Source organism: Halichondria panicea, chromosome 7, assembly GCF_963675165.1.
Source record: "Halichondria panicea chromosome 7, odHalPani1.1, whole genome shotgun sequence".
NCBI classification, from domain to species: domain Eukaryota; kingdom Metazoa; phylum Porifera; class Demospongiae; order Suberitida; family Halichondriidae; genus Halichondria; species Halichondria panicea.
The window spans coordinates 6,512,932-6,534,828 of NC_087383.1; the positions used below are offsets into that span (position 1 = coordinate 6,512,932).

The 21,897-nt window shown below is 40.2% G+C and overlaps 2 protein-coding genes and 2 long non-coding RNA genes across 6 annotated transcripts in view; 2 read left to right on the forward strand and 2 right to left on the reverse strand.

The window, feature by feature from the left end:
* Window positions 1-3,207: 3,207 nt before the first annotated feature.
* LOC135338499 (uncharacterized) lies at window positions 3,208-4,348 on the reverse strand. The gene has a single exon (XM_064534656.1). It carries the CDS (start codon window positions 4,271-4,273, stop codon window positions 3,263-3,265), a length of 1,011 nt encoding a protein of 336 aa, XP_064390726.1. The 5' UTR covers window positions 4,274-4,348; the 3' UTR covers window positions 3,208-3,262.
* Window positions 4,349-4,953: 605 nt separating this feature from the next.
* The window catches only part of LOC135338452 (uncharacterized), a 92,024-nt gene continuing 75,080 nt past the window's right edge, over window positions 4,954-21,897 (reverse strand). For both annotated transcript variants that reach the window (XM_064534589.1, XM_064534590.1), the window contains exons 4-9: window positions 15,374-15,478; window positions 8,257-10,487; window positions 8,013-8,085; window positions 7,840-7,905; window positions 7,295-7,644; window positions 4,954-5,217 (exon numbers count right to left, since the gene is read on the reverse strand). In XM_064534589.1, the coding sequence (XP_064390659.1) occupies window positions 5,212-5,217; window positions 7,295-7,644; window positions 7,840-7,905; window positions 8,013-8,085; window positions 8,257-10,487; window positions 15,374-15,478 (2,831 nt within the window). In that variant the 3' untranslated portion in view covers window positions 4,954-5,211. The remainder of the gene's footprint in view (window positions 5,218-7,294; window positions 7,645-7,839; window positions 7,906-8,012; window positions 8,086-8,256; window positions 10,488-15,373; window positions 15,479-21,897) is intronic.
* LOC135338603 (uncharacterized) lies at window positions 5,563-6,442 on the forward strand. Its single transcript, XR_010395637.1, has 3 exons — window positions 5,563-5,759; window positions 6,120-6,169; window positions 6,219-6,442. It is a non-coding gene; the product is annotated as an uncharacterized LOC135338603 (long non-coding RNA).
* On the forward strand, window positions 13,238-14,450 carry LOC135338544 (uncharacterized). Of its 2 annotated transcripts, none has more exons than XR_010395544.1 (5): window positions 13,238-13,784; window positions 13,840-13,891; window positions 13,945-13,990; window positions 14,084-14,192; window positions 14,236-14,450. It is a non-coding gene; the product is annotated as an uncharacterized LOC135338544 (long non-coding RNA). The 2 variants fall into 2 exon arrangements; XR_010395543.1 differs by having other exon boundaries at window positions 13,260-13,784; window positions 14,084-14,175.

Below are 21,897 nucleotides of genomic sequence, written 5' to 3' on the forward strand. Positions count from 1 at the left end.
CACTCGATCGCCGGGATGCACTTTTGGTTGTTTAGTCACACGGTCGTAAAAACGTTTCTGAGAAATTTGTGAACTCTCAATACTCTCACTAGCCAGCTTCCAAGCGAGAGACAAACTAGAGACGAGATCCAGTTTGAAATCATCAGCATCCACGGCATAAGGACTCCGGTTCTGAGCGAGCAAACTCTCGGTTGGAATGCGGGGGTCACGTCCATGCATTAGGAAAAAGGGCGATTCCTTAGTTGATTCCTGAGCACTACACCTGTAGGCAAACAACAAGTACGGAAGGTGTACGTCCCAGTCTCGGTTGTGGACATTGCATGACTTGGCAATCATGTTGGTGAGAGTCATATTAAATCGTTCCACCATGCCATCAGTTTGGGGGTGGTAGCCCGATGTATTGATTTTTCTTACATCAAGTAATTTGCAAATTTCTTGCACCAATGTCGACAGAAAATTAGCACCACGGTCAGACAACAACTCCTCAGGAATACCGTGTCGACACACTATTTGCTCAGTGAACAACTTTGCAATTGTCTCGGCCTTCTGATCAGGTATTGCAAATGCTTCGGGCCATTTCGTGAAATAATCCATAAATACAGCCACGTACTTGTTACCATTAGTTGTGAGAGGTAACTGTAGTATATCGACGGCAACTCGATGAAATGGACCGCCAACAGGTATCGGATGTAGAGGAGGTTTGAAACATCTGCGGCCCGTCTTGCGAGTGGAACATTCCAGGCACGAGTGACAAAACTTGTTGACATCATTCCTCATACTAGGCCACCATAAAGTACGTCTCAGGCGATCGTGGACTTTCTTATCAGCAAGGTGTCCTGCAAAACGACCCTTGTGAGCTTCTTCCATCAGCTGTTGTCGTAGACTCAGAGGTACGGCTATACAAGGGCGGTCTCTATCTTCTCTATAGAGTACACCATTAACTACAGTGAAGTACTTGCTTTCTAGCACGATCTTCTGAGATGACTTCTCATCAAGAGGTAATTCTCCATGTTGCAGGTAATTGCGCATAGTGACGAAGTCACTATCCTCAGCTTGGAGTCGACCAACTTCTTCTGCATCAGGTATAACAGGACTGTAGTCTTGAGCAACAGATTCCACAGCACCAATTGAACTCTCCGTGAGCAACTCGTCTTTGTCAATAGAATTCTCTGTGAGCAACTCTTTTTCATCAGATCCGTTCGGGGTATCTTCTTCCTCAATCCTCGAGAGAGCATCTGCGTTTGTGTGCTTTCGTCCTGGCTTGTGTTTGATAGTGAGATCCATCTCTTGTATGGTTAAGGCCCATCTCGCCAGCTTGCCAGATGGTTTCGGCGTATTGAGAATAGCCAGACAAGCGGTATGGTCAGTAACCACGGTGCATGGGTGTCCAAGTATGTATGGTCGGAAATAGCGCACAGCCCACACCAGTCCTAGTGTCTCTAGCTCCGAGATACCATAGTTACTTTCGTGTTTGTTGACAGATCGTGAAGCGTAAGCCACCGGGTGTATTGATCCATCTGCTTGTTGTTGGGCCAAGACAGCACCCAACCCGACTGTACTTGCATCAGTCTCCAGAATAAAACTGCAGTTAGGGCCAAACCGAGGATATGTCAACACAGGGGTAGTCGTCAGCGCCAATTTCAGCTTCTCAAAAGCGGACTTGCACTCTCTAGTCCATCGAAACGGAACGTCTTTCTTGGTGAGTTTGTGTAGTGGAGCAGCCACTTCAGCAAACTTAGGTACGAAGCGACGGTAGTAGGACGCAAGTCCTAGGAAACGTCTCAGGGATGTCACATCCACAGGACACGGGTAACACTTGATCCTTTCCGTTTTTGACGGGTCTGGTTCAATACCAGTCGCAGAGACTACGTGACCAAGAAAATTGACTTTATCTTTCAGGAGCTCACATTTCTTTGGCTTTAACCGAAGCAAAGCCGACCTCAAGCGACTAAACACTTGGCGTAGATGTTGTAGGTGGTCCTGGAACGTCTTGGAAGCCACTAGTACGTCATCGAGGTATACAAAACAACAATGATACTCCAACCCAGAAAGAACTCTCTGCATTACCCGTTGAAAAGTGGCAGGTGCATTACACAAACCGAATGGCATCCTAGTGAACTCAAAGAGGCCATTGTGAGTAGTGAAGGCACTCTTCTGGCGAGCATCAGCGTCAAGCTTGATCTGCCAGTAACCAGAAGCAAGGTCTAGGGAAGTGAAGTATTTTGCTTCGCCGAGGGAGGTCAGTATATCGTCCACACGTGGTAGAGGGTACACGTCTTTGCGTGTGAGAGAGTTAAGTCGACGATAATCTACACAAAACCTGAGGCTACCGTCTTTTTTGGGCACCAATACGACAGGGCTTGCCGTCTTCATCAACTACTTGGACACCAAGCGGCAGTAACGAGTTCATCCCCAGTAAACATGGTTGTTCGCTATCGGGCTGTATAAACACTGGTACCGTCACAGATTGGGATCGTAGGGTAATACAAAGGGATACTTGGGCAGTAATACATAATTCCTTGCCTCCCTTCTGGCCATCCTTGCCATAGAGTTTCACTGTCGGTAGTTCTAGCGTGGGGACATCCTGTCCAGTCTCACGAATGTGTCGGGCTACCTCATGGAATGCAGATCGTGACAGGATGGTAGACTGGGCTCCAGTATCCACAGTGGCCAGAATCGGGATCCCTTCTACATCAATTGTTACTTCCATCAGAGGACCCACAGCTTCAGCTGTCTTCGTAGAGGCAATTATAGTGTTCACATCGCTACCCTCTTGTAGCTGCAACAGGGTTCCTTCACATTCTAGTCTTCTTTCGGCTAAGAGTTGCTCTAGCTGAGCCTCGGTTAGATCCTCGGGTCGCACACGCGTCACTACAGCACTGGTGTTAGCGGTCCTGAAAGTTCGTCCAGGGGCTTCTCTCTTGTGCGGACAATCTCGACGAAGGTGACCAACTTCCTTGCACAGATGGCAACGTCTTGAGTCACCAGTCTTCTGTTCACTATTCGGTTTCTTGACAATGTGATCGTCTAGCTTAAACTGTTTAGTTCTGCCTGGTTCTCTGGTCCTAGCCGACTCTTGGTACTGTTTTTCGTATTCTTCGAGCAGACGTGCACGACATAACAGATCGTGAAAACTTTCACCAGGCTTAGGAGGACCAAGCTTTCTTTGCCATACAACTTTCAGGGCTTGATAGAAGCGGCCTTTCAGTAGTCGGTCAAAGTCTTTGCCGCCCATGCATGGGTAGGTCCTTTTACCAAGGTGTTAGATACTTAGACCCAACTGTTCAGTGGTCTCATCGCCTTGTATTCTTCTGTGGAACTCCAATCCACGTAACTCTTCCATTCCACTAGGCTTGAAACGTTGTCGTAGAGATGCAATAGCACTGCTGACATCAGTCTTGCTACTATCTGGGAGGTTTCCGTACGCTTCCAGGGCTGACTTCTCCAAGTGTGTTTTCAGGTGATATAACTGATCATCTGGACCCCAGCCAGAGAACTTGGCTCTCTCCTTGAATAATTCTGCCCATTTACCAAAATTGTCATCGACAGCGTCTTGGCCTTCACCTGTAAACCGAGGTAGAGGAGGAAGGTGTTGTATAATAGCGGCTCTTGCTTGAGCAGCCATAGCATCCGTTTGTGCCTTCATTAGACGGGTCATCACACCCATGACGCTGGTATCAGACTCGGGTATAAGAACTTCAGCAGGAATCGTAGTAGGAGGGGTCGCAGCGGGTACAAACACTGGAGCCGTTGCAGACAAAATTGCCGTCTCTCCGTCATCACGCAATGTCGTGTCTTCACCAAGATCAGCAGGGGTACTAGTAGACGAAGAGTCATCATCGGCTATCGGTTCGGCACTCGTCGAAATTCCAGCTTCACCTTCAACGCCACGTGTGGTTTCCAGGTAGGCCATTCGCTCCAGCAGCCGGGTCTTCTCGTTCTCATGGCTCTTCTTCAAGTCATATATCCACGTTTCCATCCGTTTAGTTTCAGCTTCCTTACGATCAGTTTCTTTGTTGAACACCTGTCTGTGCTCTGCTCGCAAATTCTCGAGCGTACGCAGACTCTCAAGTTCACCTCGCATCACCAATTGACTTAGCTCTAGCTCTAGTCCTGCGATTCTTTCTTCAGCAGCGTCCAGGGACTCTTCCAACTTCAGTTTAGTCTCGTCTGCTACTGATTGAAGCTTTTCCACTACTTCTTCCTTTTCCCGTAGCTGGGCACGTAGGCTTTCAAGCTGGGATGTCAAGTCCTCAATGGTCGGTTCATCCATCTCTGTTACTTGAACTCTAGCTCTTCCTGAGCGTAGTCTAGTTTCTGCTTGAACTTGTTCCAGTTGTCTTAGTTCACGATTCGATTAGTCATAAGCGTTAATTAAGCAGCTGCTAACTAGCACCTGTTCATCAGGTCCTGGCAGGGTCGCCAAATGTCACGCAGGACTACGGCACCAGTTAGCCAAACTACCTAGTACTGTTCAATGTAACACTGGACGAAAAGTTAAATTTCCTGCTACAGTGCAGGCCTGAAATCCTGCACTTTCTCGAAGAACATCACCTTTCCTGACCCGTCCTGTAGCAGAATAGGGCACAATTTCCTGTAGACTTCCGTACACCTATCCTGCAAAACTTCAGGATCGGTGCAGGAAATTGCGCCCTGTCCTGTACATCTCAGGAAATTTAGCTTTTTGCCCAGTGTAAGTCAATGTTCATATTATTATAGTCATAGACACAGGCATCCAAAGCAGAGATGATATATTCAATCATAACGTATATTCAGCACAACACACGTGCTGCTATTAATAGACTAACCTATAGCTATTAATAGAATAACATAACGAGTATAGGTAAGGATCGTTACACATAAGCAGCCGTGATATTTTAACTGATTAACCGCGGATGACGCAAATTTGATTATCGCAAATTAGATTATCGTTAATTACCAACTTTTCATTAATAGTCGGAACAATCACTTTTGATGTAAAACTTTTGCAAAACATATAACTGTAAATCTAGAAAAAGCTAAGTTATAGAGGGTGTAGCATAATTATAATTATAATTATACGTATAATAAAGTGTTCAGCATCAGCATTAGTAATAGTTAACTGTCAATCTAAATGAAAGAGCTAAGCTATAGGGTACAGCATACGTATAATAATTATTGTTAGTGTTCAGCATTAGATCATTGATAGTTAGAACTGCTCCATCTCCATCATCATGACTGTGTGGGAGGACTCAGTTAGTTATTATACAACCGTGTGTAATGATTACGACTGCATGTTAACCGCAGGACGATACAAGGTGAACTTTATGAACCAGTACAATAATTATTAGCTAGATAATTACCGTATTTGTGACAGGGCCTAGGAAAACACCCCTTAACGCGGGTGTACCCAAGTTTATTTTTATTGTTGAATCGGATAAAGCGTTCTCTAAGCTTCAAAATGATACCAAGATCGACCTCCTAGCTATTTTCTATCCGGAGATATGTTCGAGGGAACGCTACGAAGGTATTGCAACGCCCTCTTGAGTAAAACGCTCAAACGTCATGAATAATTGAAGTTCAATTATTGCCTTCCGGGCACTTCCGTATACTCTCATAAAGCTTCGTAAAAGATGTTCTGGAGAAGACAAGTTAGTTAGATGAAGGCTAGGCGTTCTAGGACTCTCTAGCTAGCTAGTATAGCTATGTAGCTGGATTGCTTGGCACCTAGGAAGGATCTTCGAAGAAATAAAGAGGCAAAAACTCCCGTCGCTTGAATGGTAAGCTCTCATGTCTTGTTATAAGCTTGTACTTATTATCTGTGTAATGTATCAGTCTTATAAAAGATCCCTCACTTGTATGGAGCCTACAGAAAGTGTCTCTGTCGTTCATACAGCTTAAAGGAAGCCTAAGTGATCTATTATAGGTAGCCTTTCACTTAGTATTCGTCCGTATCGATCTAAGGCTTGATCCAACTTATTAGTAGCCTTATAAGAAGCTTTCCTCCTTTAATTTAGTACTGGTATCACTGCCATTGTGCTTAGTAGTAACAGGCCTGATGGGATGGGTGATCACATCATGGAGGGCCCAGGAAACTGCGTGGAATTGTCGTATAACATTTATATTGATGGTTCCCCCAGGTGGTGGTAAGTGTCAGAGGCCTGAGAAACGCTAGTCTATTGGCTAGCATGTAAGTGACATTGATATTGTGTCTATCTTAACTTACTACTTATCTGTAGGTTGTTATGGAGTGTTTATGAGGACAAGTGGCACGGGATACGTACATCTAAAGAAACAAGAGTGGATCTACGCCAAGCTAGCTAGCTAGATAGCTGCTCTTTCTAATCTATTTCTGTTGCTAAATTATGTTTGTTAAGAAGTGGAGCTATAATATACCTGGCTCCTCTTGATGATTGTAAGTACTGGGCTGATGAAATAGTCCTGTACAAGTTGTCATCTTTTATTTGTTAAAAATAATTAACAATAATAGGGAAATTCCCAGGGTATTTCCCCTCACGTAGACAGTAAATTTCATTATAAAAAATGAACGTTCGGTGAGTTTCTTCAACGTCCGCGCTTGACCTGTTTAAAGCTTCGTAGAGACCCAAATTTTTACAGGTAGGTAGAGGAAAGGTTGAAGTTAGCACCTGTGAAAAAAAAAATTTTTTGCCCATGTTTTTCATTTCTACTAAATTGGCCTATAGCCTAATTTAATTAGTGCCGCGTTAAGGGGGGTTTTCCTAGGCCCTGTCACATTTATCGGACACTTCTAATTACCCCAGACATTCTTTTGGGCAATTTTCTTTGTTCTAATACAACGGACACTCCATGCAGTGCTTCAATATTACTAAATATCCTGACAATTATTTGAAAAGTTGAGTTTCATTCATAGACGGCAAGTAAGACTTAGAGTACTGCAGTTGATAGCTTGAGAGCTAGTTTATATAGCTAGTGCAACTATTCAGTCGCACACTGTTCTATTAAACTTAGCTAGCTCGCATGCATGCAAGCTGCTTGCTTGTTCTAATTAATTATTCCAGACACTTTGCATGCTCTATAAAAATCTGTTCCAATTATACCCGGACAATTTCAAAAATAATTATTTTTTGCTGTCCGATAAATTAGAAGATAATTATAAGGTATAGGACTCAGGTATAGTATAATTATAATGGACATCTATATAGCTACATAATTTAGCTGGCAAAAAACTAACCCCAAAAATTAATAAGCATTGTAATTTCAAAAATGCATAATGCACATGATCAATGTATTAATAATTATGGCATGACAAGTATACTTAAAAGTGTGTACTTACATTCTGAGTCAAGTACTGACAGACTTGAGCAGCTACTTCAGTTCTATTTAGCCTCAGTAGCAGCTCCAACAGTGCTCTGAATGTGGCCTTGAAAGAGTAGAGTTGTTTCCATATTGACAAGCACCTGGTCATGGCCGTCTGAGCATCGTATTGAAGGAGGGTAGTTCTCACAGTAGTTTGATCAGCGGCACTCAGACCCATTGCTTGAGAGTAGAGCTCCACACTGTCGAAATAGGCAGCTATGACTGCGACTTCATTATCAGGGATCTCTCTATCAAGTTGGACGGTATCGACATGGTACTTGTCCATTAACTCTTGTAGACCAACTCCTCCCTCATCAGAGGCTGTGCCTACAAGGAGTTGAGCATTGATATTCAAACTGGCAGATTATAGGGGGTCAGTTGCAGTATACTAGGTCACTGCATGCATGCATGGTGTACCAGATTGGGTGTAAACAGCTAGTGAAAAAATAGCTCCATTTTAGGTATGATGATAATTATTATAAGAGACAGAATACTTCGAACAGTTATTATTAGATCTCTGACCAGGACTTGAGGGTTGTCTGACGTCAGTTCTCTCCTCATGATCAATAGTTGTCAGTGTGGCCCCGTCTAATAGGAGGGGAATACAATTATAGTGTAACATGCGTGTATAACGTCAGATATAAAGCTAATAGCTATTATGCATCTACAGTAAGTTAGTCTGGCAGTTATAGTACCTGTGTTAGCTGTTGGTCTGGGGGTTGGTAGTAGATCATCACTAGTCTCCTTAGCAGCAACACCAGCCAGTTCCTAAATATATAGAGAAACCAAAATTAATAAGTAGGATCATCATAATTATTAACCAAAAACTATACATTATATACTGTGTAATAGAATTCTACCTCATGCCTTAATTAACAGTTTAAGAAATTAATTGCGATGCACACAACAACGTATAGCCAAGCAATCATTTTAACTCACGAGAGGGTTTCGTCCAGCAAACACACTAAGTGGATCCAGAATTCTTCTCAGTGCTTCACCACTGGAATCTCCAGTGTTGTTCCAGACTATCAGAACATCATCGAGATTATTGCACTCTTGAAATGCCGCGCTGGCATTCTCAGTAATAGCTGTGCGTACGATATCAGCCAGTCGAGGATTCTTGTTCCAACAAGTTACAAGGGCCGAGATGAATCGATCAGACAGTTCCTTGTGTGCTGGATTGAACAGATGCTGTACAATATTCTCACCGAGATCAGCGTACACTTCAGCTTGGAGCAGATCACTGATTGGCATGTTTTCAACACCGTTAGCTGATACGACACAAATTTCTTGGCCAATAATACTGTCAGCGAGGGACTTGAGATCAAAGACGTGTGTATCTTCCAGAGGGTAAGTCACACTGTGAGGAGGAAGGAGGGCCTGTTCAGTGACTACAGTAGAGCATATCTCAGTGGAGGTGTCAACAACTTTTTTTATCACAGTAGAGCGCAGCTTGAGAAATTTCATTGAGACTTGACGAGCTTGCATCAAAACAACGACCTTCTTCTTGTTAATGACCTCCACTAGCACTTTGACACCATATGAAGTGCTCCAGCAAACACCAGTCTTCCAGACCGAGCATTGACGTTGCAGAAAAGGGATGTCAGAATCTATGATTGGAGCAAGCCCAAGGGAGAGAGATATTCGAAGCAGGAGAACGTGGAGAAATCGAGCGTCCAAAAACTGGTTCTTGTGAGAGCACGACATAACCCAACCAAAATGATAAGCAAGGTCATCGCAATGCTTGAACACTTTTGTGTCAACTTCTAACCGGATGAGGGCAGGACAGAAGAGATATTTCTCATCAGGTGGTACAGATTTACCAGCGTCTGTTCGATGCTGATTGATAAGACGGAGGACTTCCGGGTCTTCAATGGGCACAGCAAACTCGAGATTAATCAAAAATCCAGTGAGCATGTCAGTGTCCAAGTTAGGGAATTGAGCAGCCAGCTTGGAGCAAGGTACAACACCAGTGCTTGTGCTTGTGGAGAGTTGACAGTGCTGATCAAAATCTTCTGGAGCAAATATGGTGCCATTGACTTTACCCAGGAGCTCTTCTTTCTTGATGACAATGAAGCTCTTCTCTGGTGAGCTGGCATTGTGTAGAAAGAGGATGTGACTTTTGTCATTGAGCTGAACACAGATATCAACAAGACGAGGAATGGTTGTCGGAATGAATGGTACAACTTCTTTGTGCTTCTTGGAGAGGACTTGACTGAAATCCTTATTTCTTTGTTGCTGAACTTGCTCCAGTGATAACGCAATCTCATCCTTGCCAACAAGGTAAATCAGAAACATGTGTGCATTTAAAGAAACAGCCAACGTTGATCGAATGCTGGCGCAAGCAGGGCCGACAGTGGCTCGCAATATCTTCATGCCACTAGAGTTGGAGTAGCGATTATCCATGGGAATGAACTTCAGCAGATCCAGGGTCGGATATCTCGAAACAGCTTCCAAAACAATCTCTTCTTTCTTTGAAATCTTCTGATCGTCAGTTAAGCAATCAGCATGGCTACCTACCACAATGAGTGGTGCTTTGCCCTCCATATTGGCACACTGGTTAGCAATGATGCCCAACCAATAGGAGACAGAGTGAGTGGTGTAGGTGTCATCTTTATGGAGCCCTAGGACTAGGACAATAATGGGCCGACATGCATCGACGGTGTTCTTGATAATGGCAGCGTGACTGCTGTAGTAGACCTCTTGACCAGCAAAGTCATAGACCAACACATCTCCAAATACACGGCTCTTGAATAATCGAGGGATGATTCCGGCTGTTTTCTGGCTGACTCCATCGACTTCTTTAGGAGACACGAAAATATTGACTAGAGATGTGAGTGCAGTTGGCTCATGTTCCATTGCTTCAATGAGAGTGCTCTTTCCTTCTCCACCGTGACCGATAACAAGTATCTTCACTGGGTTTTTCAGTGGATCCTTTGAAAACACTTTACCAAGAGCTTTGCGATGCTGGGAATATGCATTTTCAGCAGTAGCTCCATGTTGCAACAAGAGTAGAATGATTTCTTTGCTACCTGCAAGAAATAGTGGTGTGTGTCCATCGTCATCTTTGATATTGGGATCACAGCCAACGACATTCAGAAGATACTCAATAAATTCAGCGTCGGATCTTTTGCATGCTAACAATAGTGCACTATCTGTCAGGATGCCATCTGTGACAGGAATAACAAATCACTGAGTGAGTACCTGGCTTACAGTTAGTGCATGTGCGTTAATTAGTTTACGATAATAATATTATGTTTCTACATGCATAGGACGTATATAGTAGTGACATGTACTATAACTGTATTATGAAACACAAAACTAGACTCTATAATTATTAGGAATGTGGTGTAACTGCACTATATAGTTATAGCACGCACTGGTTGCTGCACTCCGGCAGTACAGCTTTGAGATTTTTTCTGACTGACTAGCTATAATACAAAAAGCTATAGCGCTTTAGTGCAAGGCTAACTCATAACTTTGTTACAACAGCGGTCACTGTGTAAAATTAGCCATAACTGCAAATCCATTATCAAAATCCAAGAAAACATGGCTAGAAACCTATAAAAGTCAACGTTGATAGTTGTGTTATTTGTGATGTGCATAATTATAATTATAGGCTGTTATGAGCTGGGGGATCGTAGAGTGAGAGATCTCATGTACATCCTAGACATAATTATAATTATAAAACATTACATTGTCCTATAATTCGGTTATTCTGACGTTGATACAGCATTCTAACAATAACTCAGCATGCAAAGCTGTACTGCCTTCATGATGCTACAAAAGAAAGAGCCTTCACTGTAAGCAAGGCTCCTTTGTCCATCTCAATTGGGAGACTTACAGGATATAATATTATTACATAAAGAAACAAAGAAACAAGGGGCTGCAACTGTGCAACTGCATGTGCAAGCCTGAAGGGGCATACATCTGGAGGTCAGTATTGGCAAGTCTCTTGGATGTTCGATGATGAGTGCAGTCCTCTATGCACTGTGCAAGGCAGCTAGCTAGCGCATAGATATAAAACGAAGTGTATAGCTGAACGTATATTGAGCTCCACCTATGCTGCATGCAGGAAGTGAATAGCTGAACCCTATATATATGACCTTCCATGCAGTTTGCAAAACCAGCATGCATGCAAAACATTATCTTTCATAACGTGAGTCCAGCTACTAACTAAAAACTACTCTCTTAGGTGAATAGCTATATAGAATAGGTAGTTCAGTATAATTATGCAGCTATAACAATTAAGCTAAATCTGCATAGAGTGCTGAGCTCAACTGGATCTTCAAGTAAGCTATAATATACATGTAGTATAGAGTCAGGCAGGGGGGTGCTCAAGCACCTCCCTTGCCTACGCCCCTGCTAACTGGATCTATAATAATATTATCATAGTATTATGTTACAGTTCAGTTTTACAGTTCATTTACACCATTTAAATTCGTATTACAAAAACATTCATATTGACCAGGAACTTGGAATAAAAGGACCTCATTCATGTCTCACATTCTCTCAGCATGATCAGACAAGGTATAACAGCATGCCCAGAGAGTCCTTCCATATGGATATCACCAGCTATAATTATAGCTATCATGCACTGTACAAGCTAACTAATTAACTAATAACCTTCGGAAAAGCGCTTCAATTAAAGCCTGCAGTTGAGCATGCGCTTAAAATAAATATACGCTTATAGTCGATTAAGCGCTAATAATCCAGTTTCTACGGTATTATGTGGACACCCCTTTCTTGTGAAACAATCAAAGCGCATTGCAAATTATTTACCTCTTCTATAACTATTATAACACTCTAATACTTTTGAGCGAAAGCAAAAACATGGCGAGAGGCTTGCAACACTTGTTGTAACTGCATGTATACATGACTGAGATTGTTTGTAATAATTATATAGTCTGCTAGTATATACAGTATAGCTTCATTGGCATTGGCACGGCATTATCACCTTCGGTGTTTTCATTGCACATAGAAAGGGCAATACCAGCAAAAAAAATTCATCCAATGTGGGGCTCAAACCCATGATCCTCAGTCTGATGCTCTACCGACTGAACTTGACTTAGTAGTATATCTTCAAATTAACGAGCGCACAGCGCGAATGTTTTTGGGAGTTACGCCCACTTCCGGTCACACGTTGTGCAGTAAGACTATAATAATATTATAGGGAAAATCCCATCTTCAGCCAGAGTATAAGTCCCATAATAGACTTGCTTAGAGCTAGTTAGCTGCTATGAACAGTCAACTAACTAACTTATAGGCGAACCCATTGAAGTTGATACATCAAAACAACAGGTACAATTACTACAAAAAGCTAGGTGGTAGTTGCACTAAAGCCAGCTAGCGTTATAACTATAGTGTAGAGATATATCTACTAAGTAGAGTAGCAACACTCCTCTGCGCACTTAAGGCCCGGGTCCAGATTTCAATACCAAAATTTACACTATGTTCATACTGCTGTATTATTTGCAATATACAGTGTATGCTGCATCAAAATGATCCAAAATGAAGCTCAATGTTTTCTTTTTCCAAAAAACTAATTAGATTGATTCAATTATGCTAATTAGTCCCATAAATGGTGATGACGTCATGCCACTTTCAGAAAGAGAAGTGCAAATACGGCGTTGAAGATGCCAAGATTAAGCTTCAAAAACAAGGCTAGATGAACATCTCATAGCTAGGTACTAGTATCCTTGATGGGAAGAGTAGGAATTATTGTATTCTTGAGATACACAAAATAGCCTACCTCTAGGGTGGCTGTCAGAGCTAAAGAAGCTAGCATAGCTAAGAAAGTTTTGGACATTTTTACTTCCCATCAAGGAAACATAATCATACACTGCAAAAAATTTTGTTTGAAACTACATTGCATAGTCGTTTTAACACTATTCTTAAACAGTTGAATCAACTTAATGTTTAGTAAAATAAAAAGACAACGTTAAAATAATCAGTATATGTGGTTTTAACTTAAAATATTGTAGAATCACACAATGTCTTTTATTTCTACAATAATTTACATACAATCTATTATTGATATCTTAAATCAAACTAACAAACTCATTTTGATTAAATTATATTTGAAACTCTATCATGCAGCATGTTAGAATACAATATATAAATTTAGATTTAACAATAATAATATTTGTTCTAACACAGGCACACATATAATTATATACAATCAATATTTTTAACAATCCATTTATAATAGCATGAGTGATGTGAAATTATATACAGTCATGAACATTGTAAGGAAATGTACAAGTTTGCATAGAACCATAGATATTAGAGGACCTAGAAACTAAAATGAAATTGTGGGCGTGGCTATGCTAAGTCTAAGATTGCGCATGCTCAGTAGATCTAGAGCTGTGAAACCATGTGCTCCAAGAAAAGAGAAGACGATTACCCTTTCTATATGCTGGACATTTGCTGCTATAAATCCGACTGTGATGATACTTCTGTGAGAGGTGAGGGACAGACATGAAGTGTTCTCAACAGTATATAATTATAAGACTTTAATAGGTATGACTGTGACTACACCAAGTGGATGATGATACTTTTAGTTCTGTGAGAGGTGAGGGACAGACATGAAATGTTCTCAACAGTATAATTACAAGGCTTTAATAGGTATGACTGTGACTACACCAAGTGGATGATGATACTTCTGTGAGAGGTGAGGGACAAACATAAAGTGTCTAGTTTTCTGGTGAACACTGTCACTGTCAATATACCTCTAAGCACTCTAAGCATATACTTTTTCCTACAGAAATTCCTTAAACTGGCAAGCTTGACATGCGAGAACAAACGAAACAAACAGACGAATGGATAGAAGTGGCGTCATTGTTGGATATCCTCTCGGTGATTGATAATACACGGTAATAATTAATATCAATAACAATGATGTATTTACTATTATAGGTGGACTCTGTGTGGTCAAGAGTGATCGGTCTGCTATACTTGTGAGTCCAGTATGTTACACCAAGAAGAACTATTCCTTGGGCTAATTAATTTAAAACTGTCCTTTTAATTTAACATTGTATACCATTGTCTCACTCAGTTGTCACGAACGTTTCCTATCACTATTTTTGTATTAACATGTTATTTATTGAATTGAATAATAATTGTTATACCGATTCATTTGTAAATCGTTGTTTTAGGAATTTATTTAGCTATAATGAGTCTTATTTATTATAATAAGTATTTTTCTTAATGGTTGTTTTAATGTATGGCTTAAGTAGATTTGACAATAAAACACAATAGTTTTAACCTAGCAATAATAATGTTAAAACTACATTTATACATTAATACTTATAAGTATTTTTAAATAGTTGTTATAATTATTACATAAAAGTTGAATTGACGCTTTTTGTACTTCGTTAAAGCTACATTAATAAATGTCACCTCAGTTTCAATTGTTTTGACCATTAAAAAAATTGTTAAATTGATTAATTTTTTTTGTAGTGTAACAACATACTCTATCTTTTGAGGGCCTAAACAGCTACTCTTACCTTGTTTAAGTCCGCCGTATTTGTTGCCAAAGATAATCTATAATAGTTCTAGCAGCTAGCTAAGCAAATACATTGACCTTATGACGTCACATGCAATGAATAACATTAATAAACATTATGAATCTCATTAACACTACATGATCTACATGATCTACATAAAATGTTGGCAATGAATAAAATTAATCTTATCAGTGCCTGACCCAGGCCTTAACTGCGCAGAGTCCATGGACAAGTTTTGCTACGCACTCTTCTGAAAATAATATTAGGCTGCGATGGCATTCCAAGTAAATAAATCACCACATGGGTTTCCGTATACACTCATGCATGTTTTAATTGTTATACACTAACAAGTTACTATAATAACGATGCAAAACAGTGACCAGTGCAGGCCCTATACCTCTTATCAAGGAATCGAGGCATACTGTACATACCAGTAGCTAGGTTAGCAAGGTGTTCATAAATGTACAACCTATTTAAATTGTTAGTATTTGACAACCCGGTATACAGCATAATAAATGCACAAAATAATAATTACTATACTAACTTACCATTAACAGCCACATTGCATTTCATGATGAGGAACTTTATCATGTCCAGGTGCCCCTCTCTGACTGCCAGTCCCAGTGGAGTTAGTCCATCCCTGGTCACATCTCCTATAGTGGTGCGCATGTTAGGAATTAGTCTCGAATCCAGGCCGATTAAAATACGGCTTGCATGGCCATGGTATCATTATAGGTGTGGTCCGTCCACGCCCATGTACTATCTATTGTATGCCCATTGTGAAGATTAGCTAGCTAGCTGTGGCCCTCTATTAGGAAGGCTTATTTGCATACTATAATTATAGTCTGAAACCAGGAGAGGCTAGCTCTCACCTACCTCTATAATGGTCGTATGGTCGGAATGTTTGAACTTGTTTTCTGTACAGACCATGGAAAATCTTTAAATTTGTGCTTCCAAATTAACTACGACCATATGACCATTGTAGAAGTAGCCTCTTCTGGCTTCAGAATGGTGTGCAAGCCTTCTCAACAACGGAATAGAGGGCATAAGCCACGGAGACAAAGTATTTGAACTTATAGTAAACGAACTATTATTATAGTTATAATTAATTTTATAAAGGTTTCCTAACGTAGAACAAATCCTCAGATTGACAGGGCCTAGAAAAACAACACTTAACGTGGGTATACCCAAGTTTATTTTTATTGTTGAATCGGATAAAGTGTTCTCTAAGCTTCAAAATGATACCAAGATTGACCTCTTAGCTATTTTCTATCCGGAGATATGTTCGAGGGAACGCTACGAAGTATTGCAACTTGAGCAGATGACGCTCAAACGCCATGAATAATTGAAGTTCAATTATTGATTTCCAGGCACTTTCGATCAATACTGCTGCTCACCCTTTCGGAGGCCGGCTAAAAGACAAAGAAATAAGACTCCAGAACACCAGGAGAGCTTGCAGAAGGCTACTAAAAGGTTTTGACCCCAAAAAAAAGACAAGAAAAACGTTAATTGACAACCAGCAATCCGTTTTGAAAATGGACTAAAGGATAAACAGCATGCATGTGCTTGCTTTCTATATATCGTGCTCCAGTGTATCAGAAGAGGAAACATGCGCCACTATAATTATAGCAGAAGAGGAGTGTGACAACCATTTGAAGCAAAAACAATCTACTATAGAGCTTAGACAGGCTTAAAGTACACTTATAGCTATACCTTATGAAAAATTGCACTATTTTCAAATTTCATCGTGTTTTGTCTGACTGACTATTACTTAGTATAACTATCTGCACTAAATCCATGCAGTAATACAGTTACAGGCATGCAGTGATTGTTCCCACTCTTTTAAAACAAAATATTAATTAGAACCATTAAGGCAATTAAAAGTCGGATTAGTATCTTGAATAAGTGTAGTAAGTAATATTCTTGGAAAGTCATTAATTTATACAAACATGTTCAGGATACAGCTTCTAGTCGACTATACAACTTGGACAATGGGCGTTTTTCTCAGAATTGTGTTCACTTTCACGAGGCAGATGACCTCTAAGGCTCCACTTTTCTTATTATAATTATACGCAATTCCCCCATCATGCATCATTCACTAATACTGGCAGGGTTTCGTAGAGAGGGAGGGCGTCCTGGGACCCTCCTCCCTAGAAATATGATGATGTCATAACAAAATGTATGTAATTAAAAGAAGTATTATAGCACAAGTATAAGTTGTACAACAAAGGATCGATTAATAGTTGTATATTGTGCTATTGTATTATTAAACCTGCTCTCTCTCCGCAGGGAAAGGCAACATCAAATTACTGACTGGACAATATTTATCTGTTATTATGATATTATCCATAGATATTATAATACTGAAGATTATCACGAGTCTGTGCCAGTAAATGCACGACTGCCTGCAAAGCACGAGTGACAGTTATACTAGGCAATAAGACATCACGATGAACCTATTCCTATGCTTGGCCTATAACTAAAAATTGTGAAATTATAACCTCTTCACCTCTGCATAGAGGTACAAATAAACACATAAATTAATTAGCGTAGTTGATACTTGAAATCAGGAACACATGTTTTTCAATCAATACCATTGTGGCTCATTACAATCACTAATGGAATACTTTGAAACACTATAATTATACTTCTTCTAGGTTAAAATGACTGCCCAGCAATGTCACATGGCACGTGCGTGGCTGTGATACAGTGCAAGTGTATTAGTAAAACCAGTAGGTTTTACATAGGATTGGCAGTGGGTTTGCCCGTGTTTAGCAATATTTCAACTCATGTTCAAACTGTTCTATCTCTGCAGAGAAAGGCCACATCAAGAAACTGAATGGACAGATAGTTTATTTAGCATTTTCTCTCTTTGTATCTCTCATTTCATAATCCATGAACGTTTAAATGTATGGATATTGTCATTTTAAAAATTGCACTATTTCTACGTTTCACCGCTCTTTGTCTGACTGACTAAGTAAGTAAGTAAGTGAGTAAGTTTCTTGCCCAGCATTTACTCCAAGTGCAGCCCTCTCCAGGACATTCTGCACAGGGTTTCCAAACGGTTACAACCTGGATTACAAAGTGTTTCTTCAGATTTGCGATTGCTTCCACGAGGCAGATGACCTCTCAGTCTCTATTTCTCTTACCTAGACAATTCCGCCATCTTTAATGACTCAGCAATTGCAGATAGGCGTGGCTAAGAAACCGTGCGCCTAAAATACCTCTGCCTAAAATCAGTGCAGTGCTTTTCCAGAGCCTGGAGGTGTTGCTTTTCTTCACACTGTTCAGCTCTAGCTCCCTTTCTCTGACAAGCATGCTATATGCACTGGCTATATATATCATGCTCTTAAAATGGCTGTCATTTAATACTGATTCACAAATTCAACATAATATCAAGCAATATTACTCAGTATAATTATTAGTCCAGAGATATTCAAGAAGATATCTGATTAGTCCTGTCTTCTCTTCTTGAACTTCTGTACTGCCTCTTGACGTTCCACTTGTATTGAAAAAGAAAGGAAATCCGACTAGAAAAACATTTGCAATGTGAAAAATTGCTAGGATTGGCCAGGGGAACCACAAAAAAGCGTGGAAACAAGAAATCCGACGAGAGCATAACTCCAATCCGTTACAACGTCATGAACATGTACAATACATAGTATATAGACTGTGTTTCAGGTCCATCTCTACCAGCTTCCATCCACGACATCATTCCATGCAGGTCACCAGTACGGTCCGTGCATGTTACTACGCATGGATGGACTGTGTGTATACCTGTTCTCAACACTGCATGTATTAGGAACATCAATTCATCACAAATCATCATAATTATATCCGCACATTCCAAAATGGATGTATATAATAAAAGGATTGGTCATCACCCCACCAGTAAAAATTGCGTATTTATATTATAATTATTGGCCGGGAAAACAACCAGTACATGTGATTGACGTTGTAACGGATTGGAGTTATGCTCTCGTCGGATTTCTTGTTTCCACGCTTTTTTGTGGTTCCCCTGGCCAATCCTAGCAATTTTTCACATTGCAAATGTTTTTCTAGTCGGATATAATTATACTTCAACTCTCCATTATGCAGAATGTCCTAGAGATGGCTGTACTTGGAGTAAAATAATGCTGGGCAAGAAACTTACTTACTTACTTACATACTCACTTACTTACTTAGTCAGTCAGACAAAGAGCGGTGCATGAAACGTCGAAATAGCGCAATTTTTAAAATGACAATATTCATTCATTAAAATGTTCATGGATTATGAAATGAGAGATACAAACAGTCTACACTAAGACTACAAATTTGGCTTCAAATGATGTAATCGTGGTTTTGCATCATAGTGAGTAATTTCCTATTTGTGGCTTGTAAATACTACAGTAATTCTCCGTAAATTTGATTATGGCTTCTGTTATGTCATTGTTTACTATCAGAATTGGATAAAGAAACAACTTTTTCAGTTTTTCCAGCATCAATGCCCAGGTCCTGAAGTGCAAGTCAGGTTCCAGAGTCACAGTACTAGTAGATATAGTATTCATGAACTGGCCACAGGAAAATTAGGATCCAGAACTGAGGAGTACTAATTTGCCCAGAAATCAAAGTCAGTCCAAACAGGATATATCCAATAAACTGGCCAATGTTAGAACACAAGACCTGCTATAAAAAAATATTGGCAAAGCGGATGCTGTTTATTTCTTTGCAAAGACTAATTTCTAGCATTATATTAGCTATCTAGGCAGTTTCAAGAAACTCTGGACACTCAAGTGGCAAGTAGACAAGAGCTAAACTTACTCATTTTTGTCAATGTTTACTTTGTTGTATCTTGGTCAAACCTGGGTCATTAGTGTTCTTATTTGGTCTACTTGTAGTTACCAGTGTTGTCTATAGTCTAGCTCATCTGTATCTCTCCAGCACCCCCATTACTAATTTGCCCGGAAATCAAAGTCACAGAAAATATAAATATCACCAGTTTTCTTTCATACAATGCAGCAATTCAGTACTTTTTTACCACTTAATTTTTATATCATTCAGTAGCTTATTTATTCAGCATTATTTGTATATCATTTAATAGTGGTAGGCACCTACTGGTGAAAAGTTATCCTTGACAAAAGCAGTGTTACTGTTTTTGATACTACCGCGAACTATGAATATCATTATCTCCCATAAAGGCCCATATAAATTGACAAATGAACTGTATAATACACACTTCCGGGAGTCTTAGTGTAGACTGCAAAGAGAGAAAAGGCTAAATAAACTATCTGTTCAGCCACTTTCTTGATGTGGCCTTTCCCTGCAGAGATAGAACAGTTTGAACATGAGTCAAAGTAATTGAAATATTGCTAAACACAGGCAAACCCACTGCCAATCCTATGTAAAACCTACTGGTTTTACTAATAACATACTGGTTTTACTAATAACACTCTAGTACTACTTTTGAGCGAAAGCAAAACATGGTGAGAGGCATTATAGCAAGTGCACGCTTGCAACACTTGTTGTAACTGTATACATGTGTGTAATAGTCTGCTAGTACAATATAGCTTCATTGGCGTTGGCGCTGCATTATCACCTGTGGTGTTCAGCACATGCACATATAGAAGGGGCAATACCAGCGAACAAAATTCATTCAATGTGGGGCTCAAACCCATGATCCTCAGATTAAGAGTCTGATGCTCTACCGACTGAACTTGACTTAGTAGCAGATCCAAGAAAAATAAAAGGGGGATTTCAAATTAACGAGCGCGCAGTACAAACATTTTTGGGAGTTACGCCCACTTCCGGTCACACGTTGTGTAAGACTATAGGGCTATCCCATGCATTCTCAGCCAGGGTAAGTCCCATAATAGACCGGCCTGCGTAGAGCTATAGCTAGCTGCTATGAACAGTCAACTAACTAACATAGGCGAACCCATTTGATACATCAAAACAACAGGTACAATTAATACAAAAAGCTAGGTAGTATAGTTGCATGCAATAAAGCCAGCTAGCATTATAATTATAGTGCAGAGCTATATAAAATTATCTACTAAGTAGAGTAGCAACACTCCATGGACGAGTTTTGCTACTCACTCTTCTGAAAGGCTGCGATGGCATTCCAAGTAAATAAACCTATAATTATAGCTATAACTGCAAATCCGCAAATTACAATCCAAAAAAACGATACTATATAGATGCTTATATATTATTATAGAAACTCTTCAGTGGCATAGGCAGGGGGTGGCAAAGGGGGAAAATGCCCCCCCTTTTTCTGGATCTCTACTACTCAGCTCAGGTTAGTACAGCTGATTATCTTGCTGAGCACTCCCTTTCTTCCCAATCTTGCTGCAGTTAGCTAGCTAGTAGGCAAGCAAAACGATTTAGTCCCTAAACTATTCTGGTCTAAATCTATAGACAGTTCTTGTTCTTTGCTAAACTAGCTTTCTAAACATCAGGCCACACCCAACTAAATAGAGAAATCAATTATGACGTCATAATTAAGAGGCGTGGCTTCCGGTCAAAATTTCGGCGCTGCGCGGCTGATACGTTTTGCCCCTCTTCCAAAAAATCCTGGCTACGCTCCTGCTCTTGTTTGCACTTCATTGATCCTTGAGCAGCTGTAGCAGTCTATGCACACACATGCACACAGTATACCATAATTATACCTCTCTGAGCACAGTGGTGTTTCTAGGAAATGCAGCTAGTAAGGAGGGTGCTGAGAGCGAGCGCAAAAAAATGTTTGATTGCTACTATAATAATTACATACATGTATACAGGCTAGATACACTTGAATAACTCTTTGATCATCAGAACGTTCATCCTCTTTATAATTAATAATTATTATAGCTACCATCACATGGGTTTCCGTATATACACTCATGTTTTAACCCTTTCCCTGCTTTAATTAAAAGTGAATATTCGCATATTTTGTTTAAAAAATTTATAACTCATGAACCGTATATTAAAAACACTTGTAACAAAGTTCCACAGGTAGAACCGGACCTGTCGCATTCATGGAATCATCATTGTTGGCTAGCAACCAACCACCACCCCACAAATAACAATTGTTAACAAAAATTCACAATTATGT

Excerpts from the sequence above, each read along its gene's own strand:
- LOC135338499 (XM_064534656.1), bottom strand. The coding sequence starts at position 4,273 with ATGGATGAACCGACCATTGAGGACTTGACATCCCAGCTTGAAAGCCTA.